General features: G+C 43.9%; 1 protein-coding gene and 2 pseudogenes across 1 annotated transcript; 2 read left to right on the top strand and 1 right to left on the bottom strand.

Moving 5' to 3' along the window:
- Positions 1–2,089: 2,089 nt before the first annotated feature.
- Positions 2,090–6,121, top strand: LOC102703461 (nucleotide-sugar uncharacterized transporter 2-like). The gene is made up of 7 exons (XM_015833424.2): positions 2,090–2,607; positions 3,769–3,920; positions 4,017–4,222; positions 4,305–4,398; positions 4,612–4,778; positions 4,846–5,016; positions 5,646–6,121. Exons 1-7 carry the CDS (start codon positions 2,472–2,474, stop codon positions 5,926–5,928), a joined length of 1,209 nt encoding a protein of 402 aa, XP_015688910.1. The 5' UTR covers positions 2,090–2,471; the 3' UTR covers positions 5,929–6,121.
- A 2,808-nt stretch (positions 6,122–8,929) lies between these two features.
- Positions 8,930–13,798, top strand: LOC102714989 (annotated as a pseudogene).
- A 130-nt stretch (positions 13,799–13,928) lies between these two features.
- On the bottom strand, positions 13,929–15,266 carry LOC107303552 (annotated as a pseudogene).
- Between the last annotated feature and the right edge of the window lie 3,437 nt (positions 15,267–18,703).

Here is an 18,703-nt window from a genome sequence, read left to right on the forward strand (position 1 = left end):
CAAACATTTGACATGACACTTCTTTCAAAAATTTTCTCAATCTAAACACCCCTGTAGTATCTCATTGTTACTGGCTGATACTGGTTGGTACTAGGTCTAGTACCCTATAGGCTAGGTATAAATTGATTCCTATCGGTATCAAGCTAGTGTCAAATGCCTGATATCATTCTGACTTACATCAGATCAGATGTTTGGACGTTAATTAGAAGTATTAAATATAGATCGTTAATAAAACTAATTATATAAATAAAGATTATTTTATTAAACAAATTTTTGAGACTAATTAGTCCATGATTATTGAACGAAGTAACAGGCCTTGTGCTTGTAGCTTGGCTGACCACAGAGCCACCTGTCACCTTCTCCTACTCTTCTCTTCTCTTCTCTCTTACTTTCCTTGTGTCCTCGGTCCTCCCCTCTTCAGCTCTTCTTCCCTCTGTTCCTGCGGGCTTCACTGATCGCTTCCGCTTGTGAAAAGCTCGGTCAGGCAGAGAAAAGGAATTAAGGAACGGGCCATCAAACGTATCTCGTCCTTGGTAACGTCGGCGACGCAGAGAGAGGGTGCTGCCCGCGGCCGCGATCCTAAACTCCGTCTCGCTCCTCTCCATGCCCGTCCGTCAAGTCAGCGGCGACCGGTGGGCAAGGGGCGTCCTTCGTGGCGTCCCTCTCGGTGGTGGGGATGAACACGCCAGTCCGTCCTCCGTCCAGCACGAGCCCTTCGAACGTTGATGGCGGTGAAGAAGTGGTGGCGCAACCTTTCGCGGTCGCGGTGGGGCACCAGGTAGCTCTCCCTCGCTTGCCCCCCGCCGGCGGCGCCGGCGAGGCGCCGCGGTTGTTCTTGCTTGGGGAGTCCGGCGTGCGCATCGATCGCATCTCGTCGTTGGTTGGTTCGGAAGTCCATCGATCCCGAGATTCGAGCGGCGCTAGCCACGACGACGAGAGATTTTTGATACGTACAACTGTTTACCAAAATAAACGAATTTTTAAGTTTTTCTATACAATTTTTGACTGTATAACTCCCGTTCCAAAATATACGAATTTCTGAGTTTTTCTATAAAATTTTTGACTATTTGTCTTATTTGAATTTTTTAAGATTAATATTTTTATTGTTATCACAAGATAAAACATAAAATTTTACGTATAACTATTTTTTAATTTTTTTTATAAATTTTTCTAATAAGACGAATGAACAAACTAAAAAACTTAAAAATACTCTTTTTCGGAACGGAGCACTGCAGCGCCTCGTTGGAATACGGGAGGAGTTGCTATTAAGAATTGGGCCATAGGAGTATTATTTTTTGTTGGGCTGTAGACTGCTGACAGATTTGGGCCGGGCCCACCGTCTGTTCGGGCCGTCCGCCCCGGTGGGCGCTGTTCCGGACTTCCGGTACGCGTTTCGCTGTTGGGGCGAGGACAAAGCACGAGACGACTCGTGTAAGCTACTCCACCATGCTATGATTTTCATGGTGGCCATCTCGATGCATTTTACAGAGTAGCTGACCTACTGCTGCTAGTAAGCTAGCTGTAATCTGAAAGCAAGGCAGTGGAAACTCGCACTCCCAAAATGAATGTGTTTGTGCCGCACTAATTAATCACCATCAACCGGACGCATTTTATCTCATCACCGTGCGTGGTCCACGCAATTTTATCTTCTCTTTTGGTACAGCAAAGCTACTCACTTTTCGATACCGTAATGCTCTTTGGTTTTTCGATACAGTAATAAATAGAGGATCATTAGCTCTGTGGTTTCCGAACAATCTCTCCCTCTCACGTCTCACCGGACAAAAACCATACTTTATATTGATCAAATGTTTAAATTTTTTTCTTCTATCAAACACGTGCGCAATACATAAAAACCCGAGAGAGGACGTGCATGAGCCTTTTAACTTATATGTCTATTTTCATATTGTCATCTAAACAGTAATGATCGAATTTGATTGATAAAATTAAAATTTTTAAACGTTTGATCGATGAAATTAAAATTTTTAAACGTTCCATCCCCAGCGACCCAAAACCATGTGATGCATCAAAACGTCGCTTAAATCTAGCGAGAAACGAAACCAGCCAACCACCTCGCGTGCCGCCACTAACTCGCGCGGTTTCCCTCCCGAGCACCACCTCCTCCCCGTCGTCACCACCACCACCATCACTCTCGTCGTCGCTGATGCGTAGCGTAGGCTTCTCACCGCTGCTGCTGCGCGCGCGGGCGCATTGATTTTCTCCCTCATCCTCCTCGTCGTAGCTACGTCCGTCCCCATGGCCCGCGGCTAAAACGAGCTCGAGCCCGAAATAGCCCGGCACAACACACGCCACCCGCCACGCGCGCGGGCAGGCAAGGCAAGGTGCCGAGCGCGGGGGGCGCCATTCCTGGCCTCCCTTGCTGCTGCCGCCGCGCGCCGCCGCTGTTCTTCTCCTGGTCCATTCCTTTGGATTCCCTCTTGCCCCCCCGGTGCGGCGGCCGGGAGAGGGTCGAGATGATGAAGCTGCGGTGGTGGCGGGTCGACGCGTCGGAGGTGGCGGCCGTGACGGCAATGGGCGTGTGGGAGGCCGTCCTCGCCGGCGGCGGCCGGAGGTTCCTCAAGCGGAAGGACAGCGACGCCGGCGAGACTGGTTGGTACCCCCGGGCCCGGACTCGTCCTCCTCCGTGCCCGATCAAATTCATTTCGCACCAACTCTGGCGCGTTCATTGGGTTCGTGGGGTTAGTTGTACAAAAAAAAAAAAAAAAACCTCCTTTTGCGCGTTTGGCGTTCGTGCAGTTTGGTTCGTCGGTCTTTTTCTCCGCATTTTAAGAGATCGTTTATAGTTCAGTTTGGTGCATTTTGGCGAAATGCGCGTGTAAAAACTTCTCCTTTTGTCGCACTTGCAGTTACTCTGCGCCTAGTTGCTCTGGCTTTTCTCTTTCGTGCGTGAAGATTTTTGGTGCTGGAGAAATGGCACGAAAGATGCTCCCTTTCGTGTTTGGTTACAATTCCATGCGGACGGCGAAGTTGTTGCTCGGATGCTCGACCTGTTCATGCCATCATCGCATCAAACCATCTCTTGTTGCATGCGTGTACCGGACGACAAGTGATGTCTTCTTGATTCAGATCATTCTTTTCCCTGGAAAAGAATGTCTCCTGCATGCCCATATTCCGTGAACAAAATCAGGAAAGGAACCAAGTCACCAACGTAGCTGGGCATATTCTACTCACTCGTAACCTTCCCTATGAACTGAACATGCTAGAGCCCTATAGCCCATTTGCATCTCCTGGTCTGGCCCCTTCGTGTTGCCTTGAGCGATTTGCTGCTGCACCCGTGTCCCTGAATCAGTGTCGTCCTGCTCTGTCACTCTCGCCAACATGATGAATGGTTGAATGGTTCCTTGAAAGGAAGGACATGCTGGTGTCAGTATTGGCATGTGAGCTTCTGAACGTTGGCTGGCACTTAGCGCACCTCGCATGCAGTGATGCAGGGAATGTAAAGATGAATACATGATCACACAGTAGTGTTAGGATTAAGGAATAGCTGAGTTTTGCTTGTTTCGGTTACAGTAGGAATTTGGCATTTTGGCGTAGGTCTGACCAACTCAAGTCAGGATAGAAGTTGAGCTAACCTGAACTGAGTTTATAGTACAGTATATCGTACAAACTCGAGATAGTAATTAGAAAATGTAATGTGGAATGGTTTAAAAAGTGAGGTATGCTAAGTGCTTCAGTGTCCTTCAATTAATGGTTAATCAAGAAAAAAGTTGTCCCCTTTTTTCTTTCCTGACTGACCTGTAAACATGCCAGGTCGTGCGTTGGAGGAGTTGCGGAGTTCATTGTACAATGAAATCCATAGCTCAGAAGGGGCCAAGCGCCAGCAGCAGCGGTTTTGTGGACCAAGTGTTGCACTGACATTTAATTTTGCTGTTGCTGTTGGGATCATCATGGCAAACAAAATGGTACTTTTTAAAGTGACCTCTGTATTTTTTTTTCAAATTTTGTTTTAATCTACAAGGAAGAAAGTATGTTCATACACGGGATCTACTGTCTTGTAGGTGATGGGGAGTGTTGGGTTTAAGTTCCCAATTGCGCTGTCATTAATTCATTACGCGGTTGCATTTGTTCTAATGGCCATCCTTAAGACTTTGTCCTTGTTGCCAGTTGCTCCTACTAAATCCACTCCCTTCTCTTCTTTATTTGCTTTGGGTGCTGTAATGTCTCTCTCCACTGGGCTTGCTAATGTGAGCTTAAAACATAACAGGTAAACCAGACTCTATTTGACAGCACTTGCATTTTATGGTCTGTAATACTGTACTACAGTTCTCAGAATTTTCGCTGTTCAGTGTAGGTTTTTATCAAATGGCTAAGATTGCTGTAACTCCAACAATTGTTGCTGCCGAATTTATGCTTTTCCAGAAAAGGGTTTCCCCTCAAAAGGTAGGCTTTGACATAACTTGCTTCCTTTGCTGTTCTGTACTCTTCCGCAAGCACAAAATCTGGAAATTTAATAAAATTTCCAATGGCTAAGATATCATGCTTTCTAATCCCTCTACCAGACTCTACTCACGATATCCATGTGCATGTTTTTGCTTCTGGGAGTGCTAACCTGTCTTTTTTTTTTCTTGCACAAATATATCTCCAACATTTCAGGTTATCACACTGGCAAGCGTGTCATTTGGAGTGGCCGTAGCCACTGTTACTGATCTAGAGTTCAATTTTTTCGGTGCTCTCGTAGCATTGGCCTGGATTGTTCCTAGTGCAGTAAATAAAATTCTGTGGTCAAATTTGCAACAGAGTGGAAATTGGACGGCCCTTGCGTAAGTTCTGAATTTCCTTCCACATAATCTTGTTCAATGATTTACCTCCCTAATAAGGATTAAACAGGTTGATGTGGAAGACAACTCCAGTTACGATATTTTTCTTATTGGCACTGATGCCTTTGTTGGATCCTCCGGGCTTGCTGTTGTTCAACTGGAACTTCAGGAACAGCTTTGCTATTATCATCTCTGCTTTATTTGGTTTCCTCCTCCAGTGGTCTGGCGCTTTGGCACTAGGGTGAGATATAATACATAACTTTACGTGATTGTGTTGGTTTCAATCATTCAAAATGGCCCTTTTCTCCCAGGATTTGTGGTCAACCCTGCTTTCTTATTATGTTTTTCCCTTTTTTATCTCTCGATGATTCTCGTATCTGAAATAGATGATTCGCTTGGACCATATGATATTCATAGTTGGGTTGCATCGACCGATAAATGTAGACTTATATCTTACTACATAGGATTGCAATCGACGTAACCTAGCTTGTAGTTTTGGCATCTTGTTGGTAAGAGGCTCACGGAAAGGACATGAATAAGATATGTGATCTGCACATGTAACAGCCCCGTATTTTTGCTTCTGCTTATATTTATGAGCTAAAATTTAAATTTTTGATCTTAAATGTAGAATAGATTTTGAGATTTTTTTATTGTAGTTTGTTTTTTAGCATTAGTTTTTAGATCGCTAAGAATACATATATAATAATATTAATCACCAAGAAGTCCTGACAATGATGTATACATGCTGTCAGCTCCCTGAAAACAGTTCAGCCATGCATCAATTTTCAGCGATGACTGCAACAACCATCCCATTTTTGTAAAATGCATCTGGGAAATCACTTCCTCCTAACCTGTTCTTGATCATTTCAGTGCGACATCAGCTCTGTCCCACGTTGTGCTCGGGCAGTTCAAGACTATAGTCATAATGCTCTCCGGCTACCTGATCTTCAGCTCGGACCCTGGAATCACCAGCATCTGCGGAGCTATCATCGCTCTCGGCGGCATGTCTGTCTACACTTACCTGGGCCTGAAACTGAAGGAGTCGTCTACAGGCGGCAAGAAACCGTCTTCGACAGCAAATTCTTTCCTGGGGAAGCCGAAAGCTGCTGGTGATGGTGAGAAGCCAGGTTTAGAGCATGAGGATTCTGTATAAGCTAAGGATTATCCATCCTACTTGGGCGTTTGTAGTATAAGTGTACTTAGGTGATTTTCGTGAGTTGTAATTTGTCACTGCTGAGATCATTGTACATAGAAACACTTCTTGATTTTACCTTTTTCTTACGGTTCTTGAAAAGTTCTCCACTGAACACATGGGCGTATTAAGGGGGTGATCGTCGACATATTTACTAAAGATAAATAATTTATGAAAAAAAATTTTATATACGTGCTCTTTGTAGCTTAAAAGTCAAGAAAAAAAATAAAATATGATAAAAAAGTCTAAAATAACTTCAAATCTAAGGTTGAAAATTTAAATTTTTAATCCAAGTAACAAAAGGCTTTTTTTGGCCAAGTGTAGTGATAAAGCGTATGGGTAAAACTTTTAATATATGTGTTCTTAATAATATAAAATTAAAGGATAAAAAATACTATGATAAAAACTTTAAAACTATTTCTAAATTTAAAATTTGGCTATAAACATAAGTGAAAAAATAAGATCAGTTAAAGGGTATCAATTCATCGATTTTTAGGTGCGAGACCAGCCCATCTCTATGTACGAATTACGTGCACATTCCCGGGCAGAGAAGCATGCCACGTTGCACTGTAAAAATCGAGCTTTCGCTTCCTTTGCGCTGGCCACCGCAGAAGACCCACCATCGCCAACGCTGAGGCCCGCCGTCGCCGCCCGCCCCCGCCGAGGTCGAGCTCCACCGCCGGGACGCGGCCGCCGTCAGCTCCACCATGGGGAAGCACCTCCTCGCCCACGCCGAGGTCGCCTGCCGAGGCCCGCTGTCGCCGCTGAGGTCGCCTGCCGAGGCCCACTGCCCAGATCTGCCGCGGCGGGGCGGCGGAGCGTAGTGGAGATGCCCCTGGTGGACTGGTTCTACCACGTGCTCGCCTCGCTGGGGCTGTGGCAGGAGGCCAAGATCCTCCTCCACATGCTCAAGAACGAGGTTGGTTGGTTATGAGGGATTAGGAAAGAAAAGAAAAGAAAATGAGAGTAAAAATCACTCCTTTTTCTGTGTTGATTGTTAGGTGATCTGGATGCGGGTTCGACTGGATCATGTTTGGCTGATTTTTTTTTACTTCCCTTTTTGTATGTGAAAAGATTTGTGTTGTTTTGGGGCTGCTGCTGTGTGAGAATTTTGATGAATGTTTCTGGTTTGAAATGGATCGGCATTTTTCATTTTTATTTTGTTGTGGGATCCGGATGGGATACATCCACGTAATCTTGGAAGAAAATTTGTGTTTCTTTACCTTAAATTCAGCAAATCCAATTGGTGTGTGTCCTTGCATGCGCGTACTTGTTTTCTTGATTGGGCCATAAAAAATTCGATGTTTTTATGCTTGTAATTCTTCGTTTCGAAGGGCAAAAATTCACGTGGATTTCATCTAGAGGGAAAAACAAAGATCTTTAGATTGAGGCTTAGATTATACCTCCACTTAACCCATTTTTGGCTGGGCTAACTTTCTAGATTGATAACGTGGTTTATCTTGGTGAGGATAACAGGATGTAGAAACTATACGGGGTTTATTCTGATAACTGAGCTGCGCTGGATCGGTTGCAAGATCTGGCGATGTGCCATGTAATACGGATAAAGTTTTGCCTCTTTCAGTTATTTGTGCACAAGAAGATTCCATGCCTGGGTTTTGCAATTTACAATCTGGAGTTGCCTTGGTTTCATCCGACGCGCCTGCCAAGGTCGCCCGTCGCTCTCGAGATCTGCCGCGGCCGAGCTTCGCCGCCCCTGACGCATCGCCGACGCCGCCGAGCTCCGTCGCCGAGACAGCCGGGAGAAATGTGCATCGGGATATATGATTTTTTTTTTCGGGCAGAGGGAGGTAACTCAACCATGCTAAACAATTGGCAATGCCATAATCAATTAGCAGAATTGGAGCCAAAAATCATAGCACTACTGGCAACCCCTTTATATCGATACAAATTTATGTTTGGGCAATCTTGCTAAAAGAATTTGGCAACATTGCCAAAATAAATAGGAACACTACGAACAGCTTGGAACCAAGCATACCCTAAATTATATACGTTTGCAAACAGTAACTAGAACACTTTTTGAAAAAAAACATCACAAATTTAATAATTCAATTATGATTTTGCACAACAAAGGAACCCTAAAATGTACCAAAAGAAAAAAGAGAAAAAAATATTGATTTTAGAAAGTTAAAGAAATTGAACTAATTCTACAGAAATTCATGAAATTTTAACTTCTAAATAACACTTTCAATATGCACAAGCAATAATACAAGTCACCAAACTTCTTTGCATTTACTGTATTTAGTCTCCTAAATATTTGGCTATAGAAGGAAGACATATTCTAGAAAAAGGTCATATTTAGGATAAGAGGCATAGAGGAAGGATGAAAGTAATTAAATTATTAAATGTATAAAATAAGAAAGAACAATTTGTCTAATTTATGGCTATTAAGAACAAAATATCAAAACCTCCGATTTACCCTCATCTTATTAATAATCAAATCGGCCATGCTTTGCTTCTTTGATATATACTCCATCTATCTTACAAGCACAAAACTTAAAAGCCACAGGCTCTCTTCTAAATATAATATTTTTTAAGAAAACAGAAGACTGTAAATTATATATACTCCATGTTCTGATTCGAAAAAAAAGTAAATTATATATATTCCATGTTGTTTTTTTATACTTGTATCGTTAGTTTCTAAGACATACATTTGACCAAAAGACAAATCGTAATTAAAACCCTTTAATAATAAAAAGGTTAATAATATTAACAAGAATATTATATATATATATATATATATATATATATATATATATATATATATGATATGAATAGCGCCGGTTGGCGCGCAAGCTTTCTAGTTTCTCTTAATTCGTTAATTCGTTGGATCAATATAGTTGAGGCTTGGGACTGCGCCGACCCAGCCCATCTGCTTCTGTCGCCGAGGCCCAGCATTAAAACAAGCGGCTGTTTCCGCTCTCCTCCTCTTCTCCTCTCTCCCATGGCGAAGAAAGGCGCGCCGCCGCCTCGGCAACTGGCCGCGGCGAAGAAGGGGAAGGCCTCCCCGAAGGCGGCGAAGAGGGCGCCCAAGAAGCAGAAGCTGCTTGAGTCTTCATCCGATGACTCCGAGCTGGAGCAGCAGCAGGAGCAGCTCCGGGAGGAGTCCGGGTCAGACCCTTCTGACTCCGGCGCCGAGGAGCTCTCCGACGACTCGGACGACGCCTCCTTGGAGGGAGGAGACAGCGGCGAAGAGGGAGAGGAGGACGGCGACGATGACGATGACGACGGCCCCCTCGCTGACGACTTCCTCGCTGGCAGTGACGACGAAAGTGGTAAGGCACGGATTAATATTGAACTGAATTTGCTTCTGCAATAGTGCAGTGTGAATTTCTCGTTAGTAATTCATTTATTGTAGAATTCACGCGAGCTAGTATAATAATCGATAGATGGGAATGCGATGCTATACATATTAGGGAATATCTATTGATTCACTATATTGTGTTTTGTAGATGGAGGAGATGACTCTGGAGTGGAATCAGATGAGTCTGATGACTTAGAGGCGAAGTCGCGAGCAATTGATGAAGAGAAAGAGAAGGCAGAAGAAGAGGCTGAGGAGGAACTCCAGCTCAATATAAGATCAGAATATGATGAGTTCCGATTACCCACAAAGGAGGTTGATTTTTTTTCCATCTTCTGTTCCGATCCTCTCTATGTTCAGTTTCATTTGCCCCTGAAGGTTTTTTAAGCAATGTGCTCATATATCATAGTTTGAATCCTCTGCAGGAGTTGGAGGAAGAGGCACTTCGACCACCAAACCTACCAAATCTTAAAAGGAGGATATCAGAAAGTGCGCTCATCGATATATTCTGCATTACCTAGTTCATGAATTCTGTGGATAAAACATATTTGGGATTTTACACAATATTAGCAAAATAACAAGATGTACCAATTTGCCTTTGTAAATTCTGAGGGCAAATCCAAGCTTTATAACTATGACCATTTTTTTTTATTGTGACAGAAGCAGTGCATACACATCGTATGTGCTGTTTCCTATTGAATGTTGTTATTTCTGACATCTCTTTCTGTCCATTGGTCTTCCTCTCTAGTTGTCCGGGTACTCTCAAACTTTAGTAAGCTGAGGCAAAAAGATGTCCCACGAAAAGATTATGTCAATCAACTTAAGACTGATATAATGTCATACTATGGATACAATGATTTTCTTGTTGAAGCATTCATTGAGGTAAGCCTGATTCACTTATTACTTTCTGTTGAGCTGTCTGTTTCTTGAATTGCGTCCAATTGTAATTAGAAATTATTGTCTGACATGCTTATTAAAAACACAATCATCATTTAACTGCTGTTCTAGTTAACACTATAAATGTCTTTTTACTGTGCAGATGTTCCCACCTGTTGAGCTTGTTGAGCTACTGGAATCTTTTGAGAAAAGACCACCTGAGTGCTTACGGACAAATACATTGAAGGTAACTAATTCAGATCAGTCTCCTAATATGTATGTCTGTGATTCCATGGATCTTGCTTCAGTCTTTTCCTTGCTTAAGTTCATCTTTTTTTTGCTGATTTGTTCATGATGGGCAGACCCGGAGAAGGGATCTTGCTGCTGCTCTTATACCAAGAGGATTTAATCTGGATCCAATAGGGAAGTGGTCAAAGGTATCCTTTGTTTCAATCTTTTTCCTTTACACAAGTAATAAGTCAAGAATTTCAAAACAACTTTCCTTGTATTAAAAATGGCAGGTAGGTCTTGTTGTATATGACTCCACCATTTCAGCTGGAGCCACTGTTGAATATATGGCTGGGCATTACATGGTACCTTCTTCTCCCCTATTATCATGTGAGGATTATTTCATTTGCTATCCTTCCATTAACATTGGCATTTTTAAAATATAACTACAGAAACAAGGTGCAAGTTCTTTTTTACCTGTGATGGCTCTTGCTCCTCAGGAGAAGGAGCGAATTGTTGATATGGCGTAAGATTCTTTTTCCCTCTCTCATGCACTTTTGACAATTATTTCTTTCTTTCATGACTTCAAAGTTAGCATGCGATCCTTTTTTGCGATGAACTTGTGATTCTAATATCCCATGTATTTAACCTACCCGTGCTTTCTTGACATACCACTTCTTTGCTCTAAATCTAATGATAATGTTTGATTGAATTATTCATTTTAATCTGTGGAATTCATGTCCTCATCTCTGAAACTGATTGTTTTCTTGTTTCCAGGGCTGCCCCAGGTGGCAAGACTACATATATTGGAGCTCTTATGAAGAATACTGGTTGGTGTGCTCTGTGCTGTTCTTGTTATTGTAGTATATTCTGCTCCTCCTGTTGGAGTAATTTTGTTTTGTGCAGCTGTCTGGCAATTGAAATGCAAATATACCGTTTTCTTTATTTGTCATTCACAGGAATAATTTATGCAAATGAGTTCAACGAGAAAAGATTGCATGGACTTTTGGGCAACATACATCGCATGGGTGTTACCAATACCATAGTTTGTAACTATGATGGTAAAGAGGTGAGCAAAACTGTACAATTACTGATGCTAAATTGCTAATAGTTGCATTTCATGGGCTATCTTGGTTTGTGATATTTGTCAAGTCTAATGTAACATCTAGTGTATATTAATTTGTACAGAATGATAACAGACAGTACAAAACATGTTTGTAAGCATTGTTTCTATAATCGTTGTGGCTAAATAGTTTTCAATCCATTCTTATCGTTCAGAAAATAAATGTTAAGTATTGATAACTTTTGATTGCTTCAATTGGATGTAGCATATTGCCATATTCTCATTGAAAATGCCTTTTCTAAGAACATACTGTTTATTTCAGCTACCCAAAGTTCTTGGGATGAATTCAGTTGACAGAGTTCTTTTGGATGCACCCTGCACAGGCACAGGGGTAAGCATCATCTACTTCGTTTAAGCCCCTGGACCTGATATACTCTTATTTATTTAAACATATGTTTATTTTTTTCCGCAGACCATTTGGAAGGATCCACAGATTAAAACGTCAAAGGGCATTGAGGACATCAGAGACTGTGCTTTTGTACAAAAGGTGTGTTCCATGTTTTGCTAGGTCTTGTTTAAATTGAACCTGCTTACAGTTTGACATGTCCCTAGTCCCTACCTAACAATTCTGAATACAGTCCTTCTGTTCTTGAGGACAAGAACTGCATTCCACTCCCGATATTCCAATTTTGGTTCTGAACCAAGTAACTTGCTCAAAAATCAAAACATTACTAGCTCACCCTCATGTTGTTGAGTTTGGTTTCAAGGGTCATTTTGAAGAAATTTATATTCTTCAGTTGTTCTGACGCTTGTGCATGGAAAAACATACATGAAACCCCATAATTGTTATGTTCTATTTGCTCAATCTTTATGGGTTCTGTTTGCTTAGTCTTCATTTGTAAGCTTTGTGATGGTGACATTCTGTTCAGCAATAATATGGCAAAGCTCTATTTTTTGTTTGTTTGGTTATTAAAATCCTGCTGTTATTCTGTACTGGTTAAGAACTTCAATTACCTTGAATTTGGTATACCACTTCATAATAACTGTCTGTCTGATGAGTTATTTTACAGCAATTGCTGTTAGCTGCTATTGATTTGGTTGATGCCAACTCGAAAACTGGTGGTTACATTGTTTACTCAACCTGTTCGTTGATGATTCCAGAGGTTTTATACTTCTTTAGATAAAACAAGGAGATTTTATCCTCATGTGAACAACATGGATGGATTTTTTGTTGCGAAGGTAAAACCAATGCTAAACTTCATGGTGAAATACCTATCTATTATTGGCAAATAGTTCAGTCAGGTGCTTATTTCAATTATTAGAATGTGATGAATGTTTCCAACTGTTTTGTGGGCAGTTTAATTTTCTTTACTTGATTTAGACATAACATCTGATTGTCCTTTCACACAGCTGAAAAAGTTGAGCAATATGATCCCAGTGACAGTTGATTCATCTAAAGTGCCTGAAGAAGCAATTGAGAAGACTGATCCTATCAGTGATGATCATCAGGAACAGCCCATTCGGTCAGAGAAACATAAAGATGTGAAGACTGCAATGAATGAAGAGACGAAAATCCTCAATGGGGTGACTGATGGCAAAAAACAGACACGTGATACGCCTGAAAAGATAATCAAGAACCATAAGAAAAGTGAGAAGAAACGAAATGGTGCCGATAGTACGAAAATAAAGGGAGATCAGAAAGAAACACACAACAAACAAGAAGAGCATACAAGTGAAAAAAAGCAGCCTGTGTCTGCTAAAATTAAAAAATCAGGTCCTAATAAAATACCAGGGACCAAAGAAAAGAATTTGGATACCAGCCAAGGGGGGAAGAGGAAAAGGAACTGGATGGTGCGGCGAGAATGGTGAGATATTACAATGCTCTTTTATCTTTTATGCCCGGATCTGTTCTCTTTGCTAATGTAATATGGTCTGATGATCTTCTAACAGGGAAACTTACAAGAAGTCGAGGAGTAAACAGGGATAAGGAGCTCTAGGCGTAGACAAATTGCAGTGAAATTTGATAGCCTACATACGGTGAACATGTTAGGAGCTACCTTGCACAAATTTGGCGTTGGTTAAAGTTCTAGGCGAAAGAAAAATTTTGTTGCACTAGAGTCTAGAGAAGTGATCGGGTGTAATTTTACTTTTCCTTACCAGGATGTTAAAGTTCGGAGGCAAAAGAAAAATTTTGCTATAGAAGTGATCGTGGTGATAGTGTGTAGTTTTACTTTTTGGTCCAAAACTTTAATGTATCAATATATTTTCTACTCGAGTGTTATAATCCGAGAGCCTGGTCAGTTGCAAGCTCGCGGCGCTCAGGGCTCAGGACGACTTGTTGGCTTTGCTCAGGCCTCAGAGCGACCTGGCTGCGCTTGGGGGTGAATGCGTGCTCGTCGACCTGCTTGGCGTTGTTCAAACACGACGAGCTGCGACGCTGCCGGCCGGAGGTGAGTGGCTGCTGGCATGTCAAAGTAGTATTTAATTTTGAAAGTACAATGTTGTTGTACTAATAGTGCAATGAGATCCGGCATCAAGGAGATAAGGATTGAATCGAAGAAGATTAACACGCAAAATATCAAAGTAGTATTTATTCGATTGGCAAATATTTACATGACTCCACTCAGTAACACTTGATAATCACAACCTAAACCCCTAAACTAGATTTGATATATTCATCCTAAACTCCTTATACTAAGACGACCGTTGGGGGTGCGGTGAAACAGCAAACTAACACACCTGCCAAGGACAAAATCAAAAGAGCTGTTAGATACCAACCACTCAAAAAAATTTAACAGATTATTCAAAATTCAGAGAGTTCCAAATATGAATTTACCTGAATATCTATGGCGACGCTGAGGGACTAGCAGGCGCAGGAGGGCTCGGAGGCATCAATGGCGGCACCGCTGGCGCTGTCAAACACATAAAATATTAGATTGATCTCTTCATCAAACAAATAATGCATTGAAAATAAACATGATCTGTTTGTAGTGGGATTTAAGGTGTAAGTAATCAACTTACAGGAGCACATGAACAGAGTCTCCAGTGGTACCATGGCGCCGCAGGTGAACGGGAGCATCAACATCTTCATCGGATCGACGGCCTTGGGGAGGAAGCTGTTGAGGTCACCGTTGACGTCGTGGCAGAGGCAGATGGGCGCGGTGCTGAGAGGGACTTGAAGCCGTCGCAGCAGGTGGCCGGCGGCGTCTGCACGGCGGAGTTGGTGAGGTAGTCCGCGCAGGGCATCATGGACATCAATGGCGACAAGCACTCCTTTGGCTGCGCCGAGCTAGGGGAGAGAGGCGACGTCTGAGACGGTGGAGAGCCCGGCGAGCTCGGGAGCGGGAGTGGGAACGGGAAAGGGAACGGCAAGCCAGACGACGGAGGAGCGCCCGGGGAGCTCGGGTGGGTGAGCGGGAGCGGGAACGGCAATGGGAACGGGAAACCCGACCCAGACGACGGAGGAGCACCGCCCGACGAGCCAGGCACAGGGAGCGGGAGCGGGAACGGCAGCGGGAACGGGAAACCGGACCCAGCCGATGACGGAGCACCGCCGCCCGGCGAGCCAGGGAGCGGGAACGGGAACAGCGGAAACGGGAAGCCAGGGAGTCCCGGCGATGTCGACGGTTGCTGCACTCCTCCGATCAGTACTGTTTTTTCCCCGGCAATGGCCGGCTCGGACACGTCTTCATGGCTGAATCCTTGCACCCTCGCTTCTCCGGCGGGCACCAACGTCGTCGCCACGACGGCGAAGGCGAAGAAGAGGCCGGCGAGCTTGCACGAAGGCGCCATCTCTCTCGTCGGAATAGGTGGCTTTGGTGATTGCTGTGGAGAGAAAGAAACTTGCGATCGCTCGCAATATATAGTGCTTTTTGGGTAGAGATTTGGAGTTTGAATATTCTTGTAGTCATATTGGACTCTGCATTATTTTTTTTTCGTACGTAATTAAGCAGGTAAACACATGCATCCAATGAACTCACGAGCTCAATATGTCTCAAGTAATGAAAATTATTCGCTTTTTCAAGACAAAACTAGCCAAGTTTTGAATGTTTCCGGTTGTTTTTCATCCCAGGGAGGATAACACAATTGTTACGTTACGTGCATGATAAAGTCTGGAGCTAATACATATGTTTGTAATAATAATGAGGATTCTGAACTACGCTGAAGAATTAACGAGTCCAGCTAGTATGAAGTGCTGCCTCTGGTTTTGCTTCCTTGAAGCAATAACACAACCCCTAGTAATTCTGAATTTCATGACAATATTAAGAGTGTAGAACTGTTCAGTTTTCAGATAAACCGCAGAGCGCAGAGTCCAGTTTATATGATGTGCTGTCTCTGTTTTCGCTTGCCTCGAAGAGACCGTAGTAACATATAACTCATCATCTTCAGATAAAACGGCTAGTATTTTCAATTGTTTACGTGCAAAATTTCTGGTGATGCCAAGCATACAGTTGTTACGACACGTATTAGTTGAGTTTGATTTATAATCAGAACTATAGATGGTGGACCGCCGGTCCGGCCCGCACATGACCGGGCCCGTGCCGAAATCTATCGGGGCGGCAGATCCAAATAAGACTTGGGCTATACCGGGGCCGGAATGGCCTAATAAGACTCGGACCAAGCAGGACGGTCCATCGTGCTTCTCCACTAAATAAGTCTAGTGTTTCTCCCTCATGTCATTGGGTCATGTCTCATATGAGTAGAAAAGTCTATTTTCCGCCCCTTATTTTTTTGGGTGGTGTCTTACATGGTTAGAATACGCCTATTTTACATACCTATATTTTTCCAAGTCTAATATAGCTAATTAAGTCTGTTTTAAGTTTCTTAACTATTTTTCTTTCTTTTTCGTTAAATCAGGCCATGCCAGGCAGGCCCATCGTACCAAGGCATCGATCCCGGCACAATCCAACCGTCAGGTCGGGACGGTACAGTCCCAACCCAGTCATGCTGTGCCGTGCCTGGCCGAACCAAATGGCCATGCCGTGGGGCGGGCCATCGTGCCAACTGTCCATCTATAATCAGAACTGAATGCTGGATACATCTAACTCTTTTTTCACGAGTAGATTCAAATTGCGTCTTTGACATAGTACGATTCTTAAATGATGTCTTGAGCCTGGAGGTGTTAAAGGCCGCGATGTTATTGGGCCGCATATTACCTGCTTGGGCTGGGCACGCCGCTTAACGAGGCGACGAGACCGGACGGGCCACCTCCGATTTGTGAGCCTATTGGTATTCCGCGCGTTTCCTTTTTTATTTTTCAGGCGCGCGGCGCGACACTGGGACTCTTCAACTCTTCTACGGTCATCGGAGACGGCGGCGCGGCGCGGCGCGGCGTGGAGAAGGATCCGCGCGTCCGTGTCAGCCTCGTCGACACGGCACGGGCCGGCGGCTCGGCTCCCGCAGCTCGAGCGCGACGGCACGGGCCATGTAAACACGCGATCCGCGGCCGACCGGCCGTGATCCACTCCACTGCCTCCCCGCCCCGGCGCCAGCGCCAGTGTCGCCGCGTTGCAGATGGAGAGGGACGTGGCCTGCGCGCTTCTCAACCGGCCGGCCGGCGGGCGCCGCGTCCCCGACTACTCCCCGTCCATCTCTTCCCACAACATTTCCTGCTCCATCGCGAGTGGAGGGCGTCCGCCATGCATCGTCGCCTCGTTCGGTGCTCGGCGAAGGTTCCTCGTTGGAAACCGGGAACAGCAACGGTGTTGTTGTCGTTGTCGACGTCGTCGTCTCTCTGGTGGTCGTCATGTGGGAACATTTTTCTCCCATGCACGCATCATTGTTCTTGGGGTGAACTGATCGCTGATGAGTGATGAATTATATTCTCTCGCACAGTCGGGCTAAGGACAATTATTGCCGATTTCTATCACTACGCTATACTATGCATGCTTGAATGTGACGTGTTCTCTTCCGCGTGTACTTAAGTTGCCAAGACTTTGCTTGAGATAGCGGGAAGATGATGATTTTTTAATAGCCATTTAATGATATAAATACTATGATTAAATACAACGGTCTTCTTCGAAACACAAAAATTTTACAGTAGTTTCAGAAAAATAGTTAAGTTTCTCCAAATTTCCTTTAAAAATCCTTAAAACGAAGAGGCCCAACAAGGTTAAAAACAATACTTTAAAAATACGAGGTGATGATTTATTTTCTTGCAAAACACACCTAATTTAGCAGGTGACACATTCACATAATGCCGTTTTCATGGATGTATAGCAGAACACACTCCTCTCTCTCTGGTGCAGCAGAAACTTTGGACTTGACAAGAAGACAATGACAGGTCTCCGTTCCAAGGATGCTTCCTTGACAGTGCACTACTGAACCATGTGCCCTGCACATGCTTCCTCTCGACGGGGTAAAGGCGAGAGCAGCTTATTCAATGGAGCAACCGCTGCTTGAGTAATTGCAGGGTTGAAACCTTCCGTGCTCGAGTTGATGGATTCTAATTAAGATGCCATCAAGAACAGTACTGTACCTAAGTAGAGGCATCCATGTGCCAATGTGCCATACGCACACGTACTGTGCTCGCCCAATACATAACTCTGGATATAATAGCTTGATCAAAACTTGCCAGGTGCTACGAACTCGGTCTCTGTTTCTAACCCTGGAAATCACACCAGAAATTCCACAAGACTAAAATGATTGGGATCAAAGTATCAAACTTTGCCTGTGACTTGTGAGCTTGTTAGGACTATGCAAATAGCTGGTAGAGAAGGTGGCAGTTAACTGAAGTGTGCTAATAGCTGAGGCCTATGGCCCTACGGTGATTAAAATTCATGGCGCTAATAATCTCGCCTTGACCTTGATGAGCAGGATTCCTGTATATGCGGCGGTCTATACTCTATACACTGCATCGTGCAGATTGTCCACCCTTCCTGCACAGCGCCACATGCCCATGGTTTTACTAACCATAGCCGGCTCAGCTTTGTACCGATCTGTTTGTCTCTCCCCCTCGTCTCGATCGTTACCTTCTTGCAAACGGATATATATATGGCGCTCTCAAAGAAAGAGAGAGAAATGTGTTCTTTTTCCCCATGAACGTGCAAGTGTACATGCATGACGCATGATTGAATTGATTGGCCAAGCTGGAGACGTCGAGGTTGAAGAAAGAGAGGGGAGCTAGAGGAGAGGGGAGGACAGGGAGGCAGACTGGCAGATGGGTACCCTTCATGGCGACCCTTACCCGGCAACTGTACGACCGCGACCGGCGATGCATGGCATGGCATGACCACGACGTCGAACCGGCC

Source organism: Oryza brachyantha, chromosome 2, assembly GCF_000231095.2.
Source record: "Oryza brachyantha chromosome 2, ObraRS2, whole genome shotgun sequence".
Lineage (NCBI taxonomy): Eukaryota > Viridiplantae > Streptophyta > Magnoliopsida > Poales > Poaceae > Oryza > Oryza brachyantha.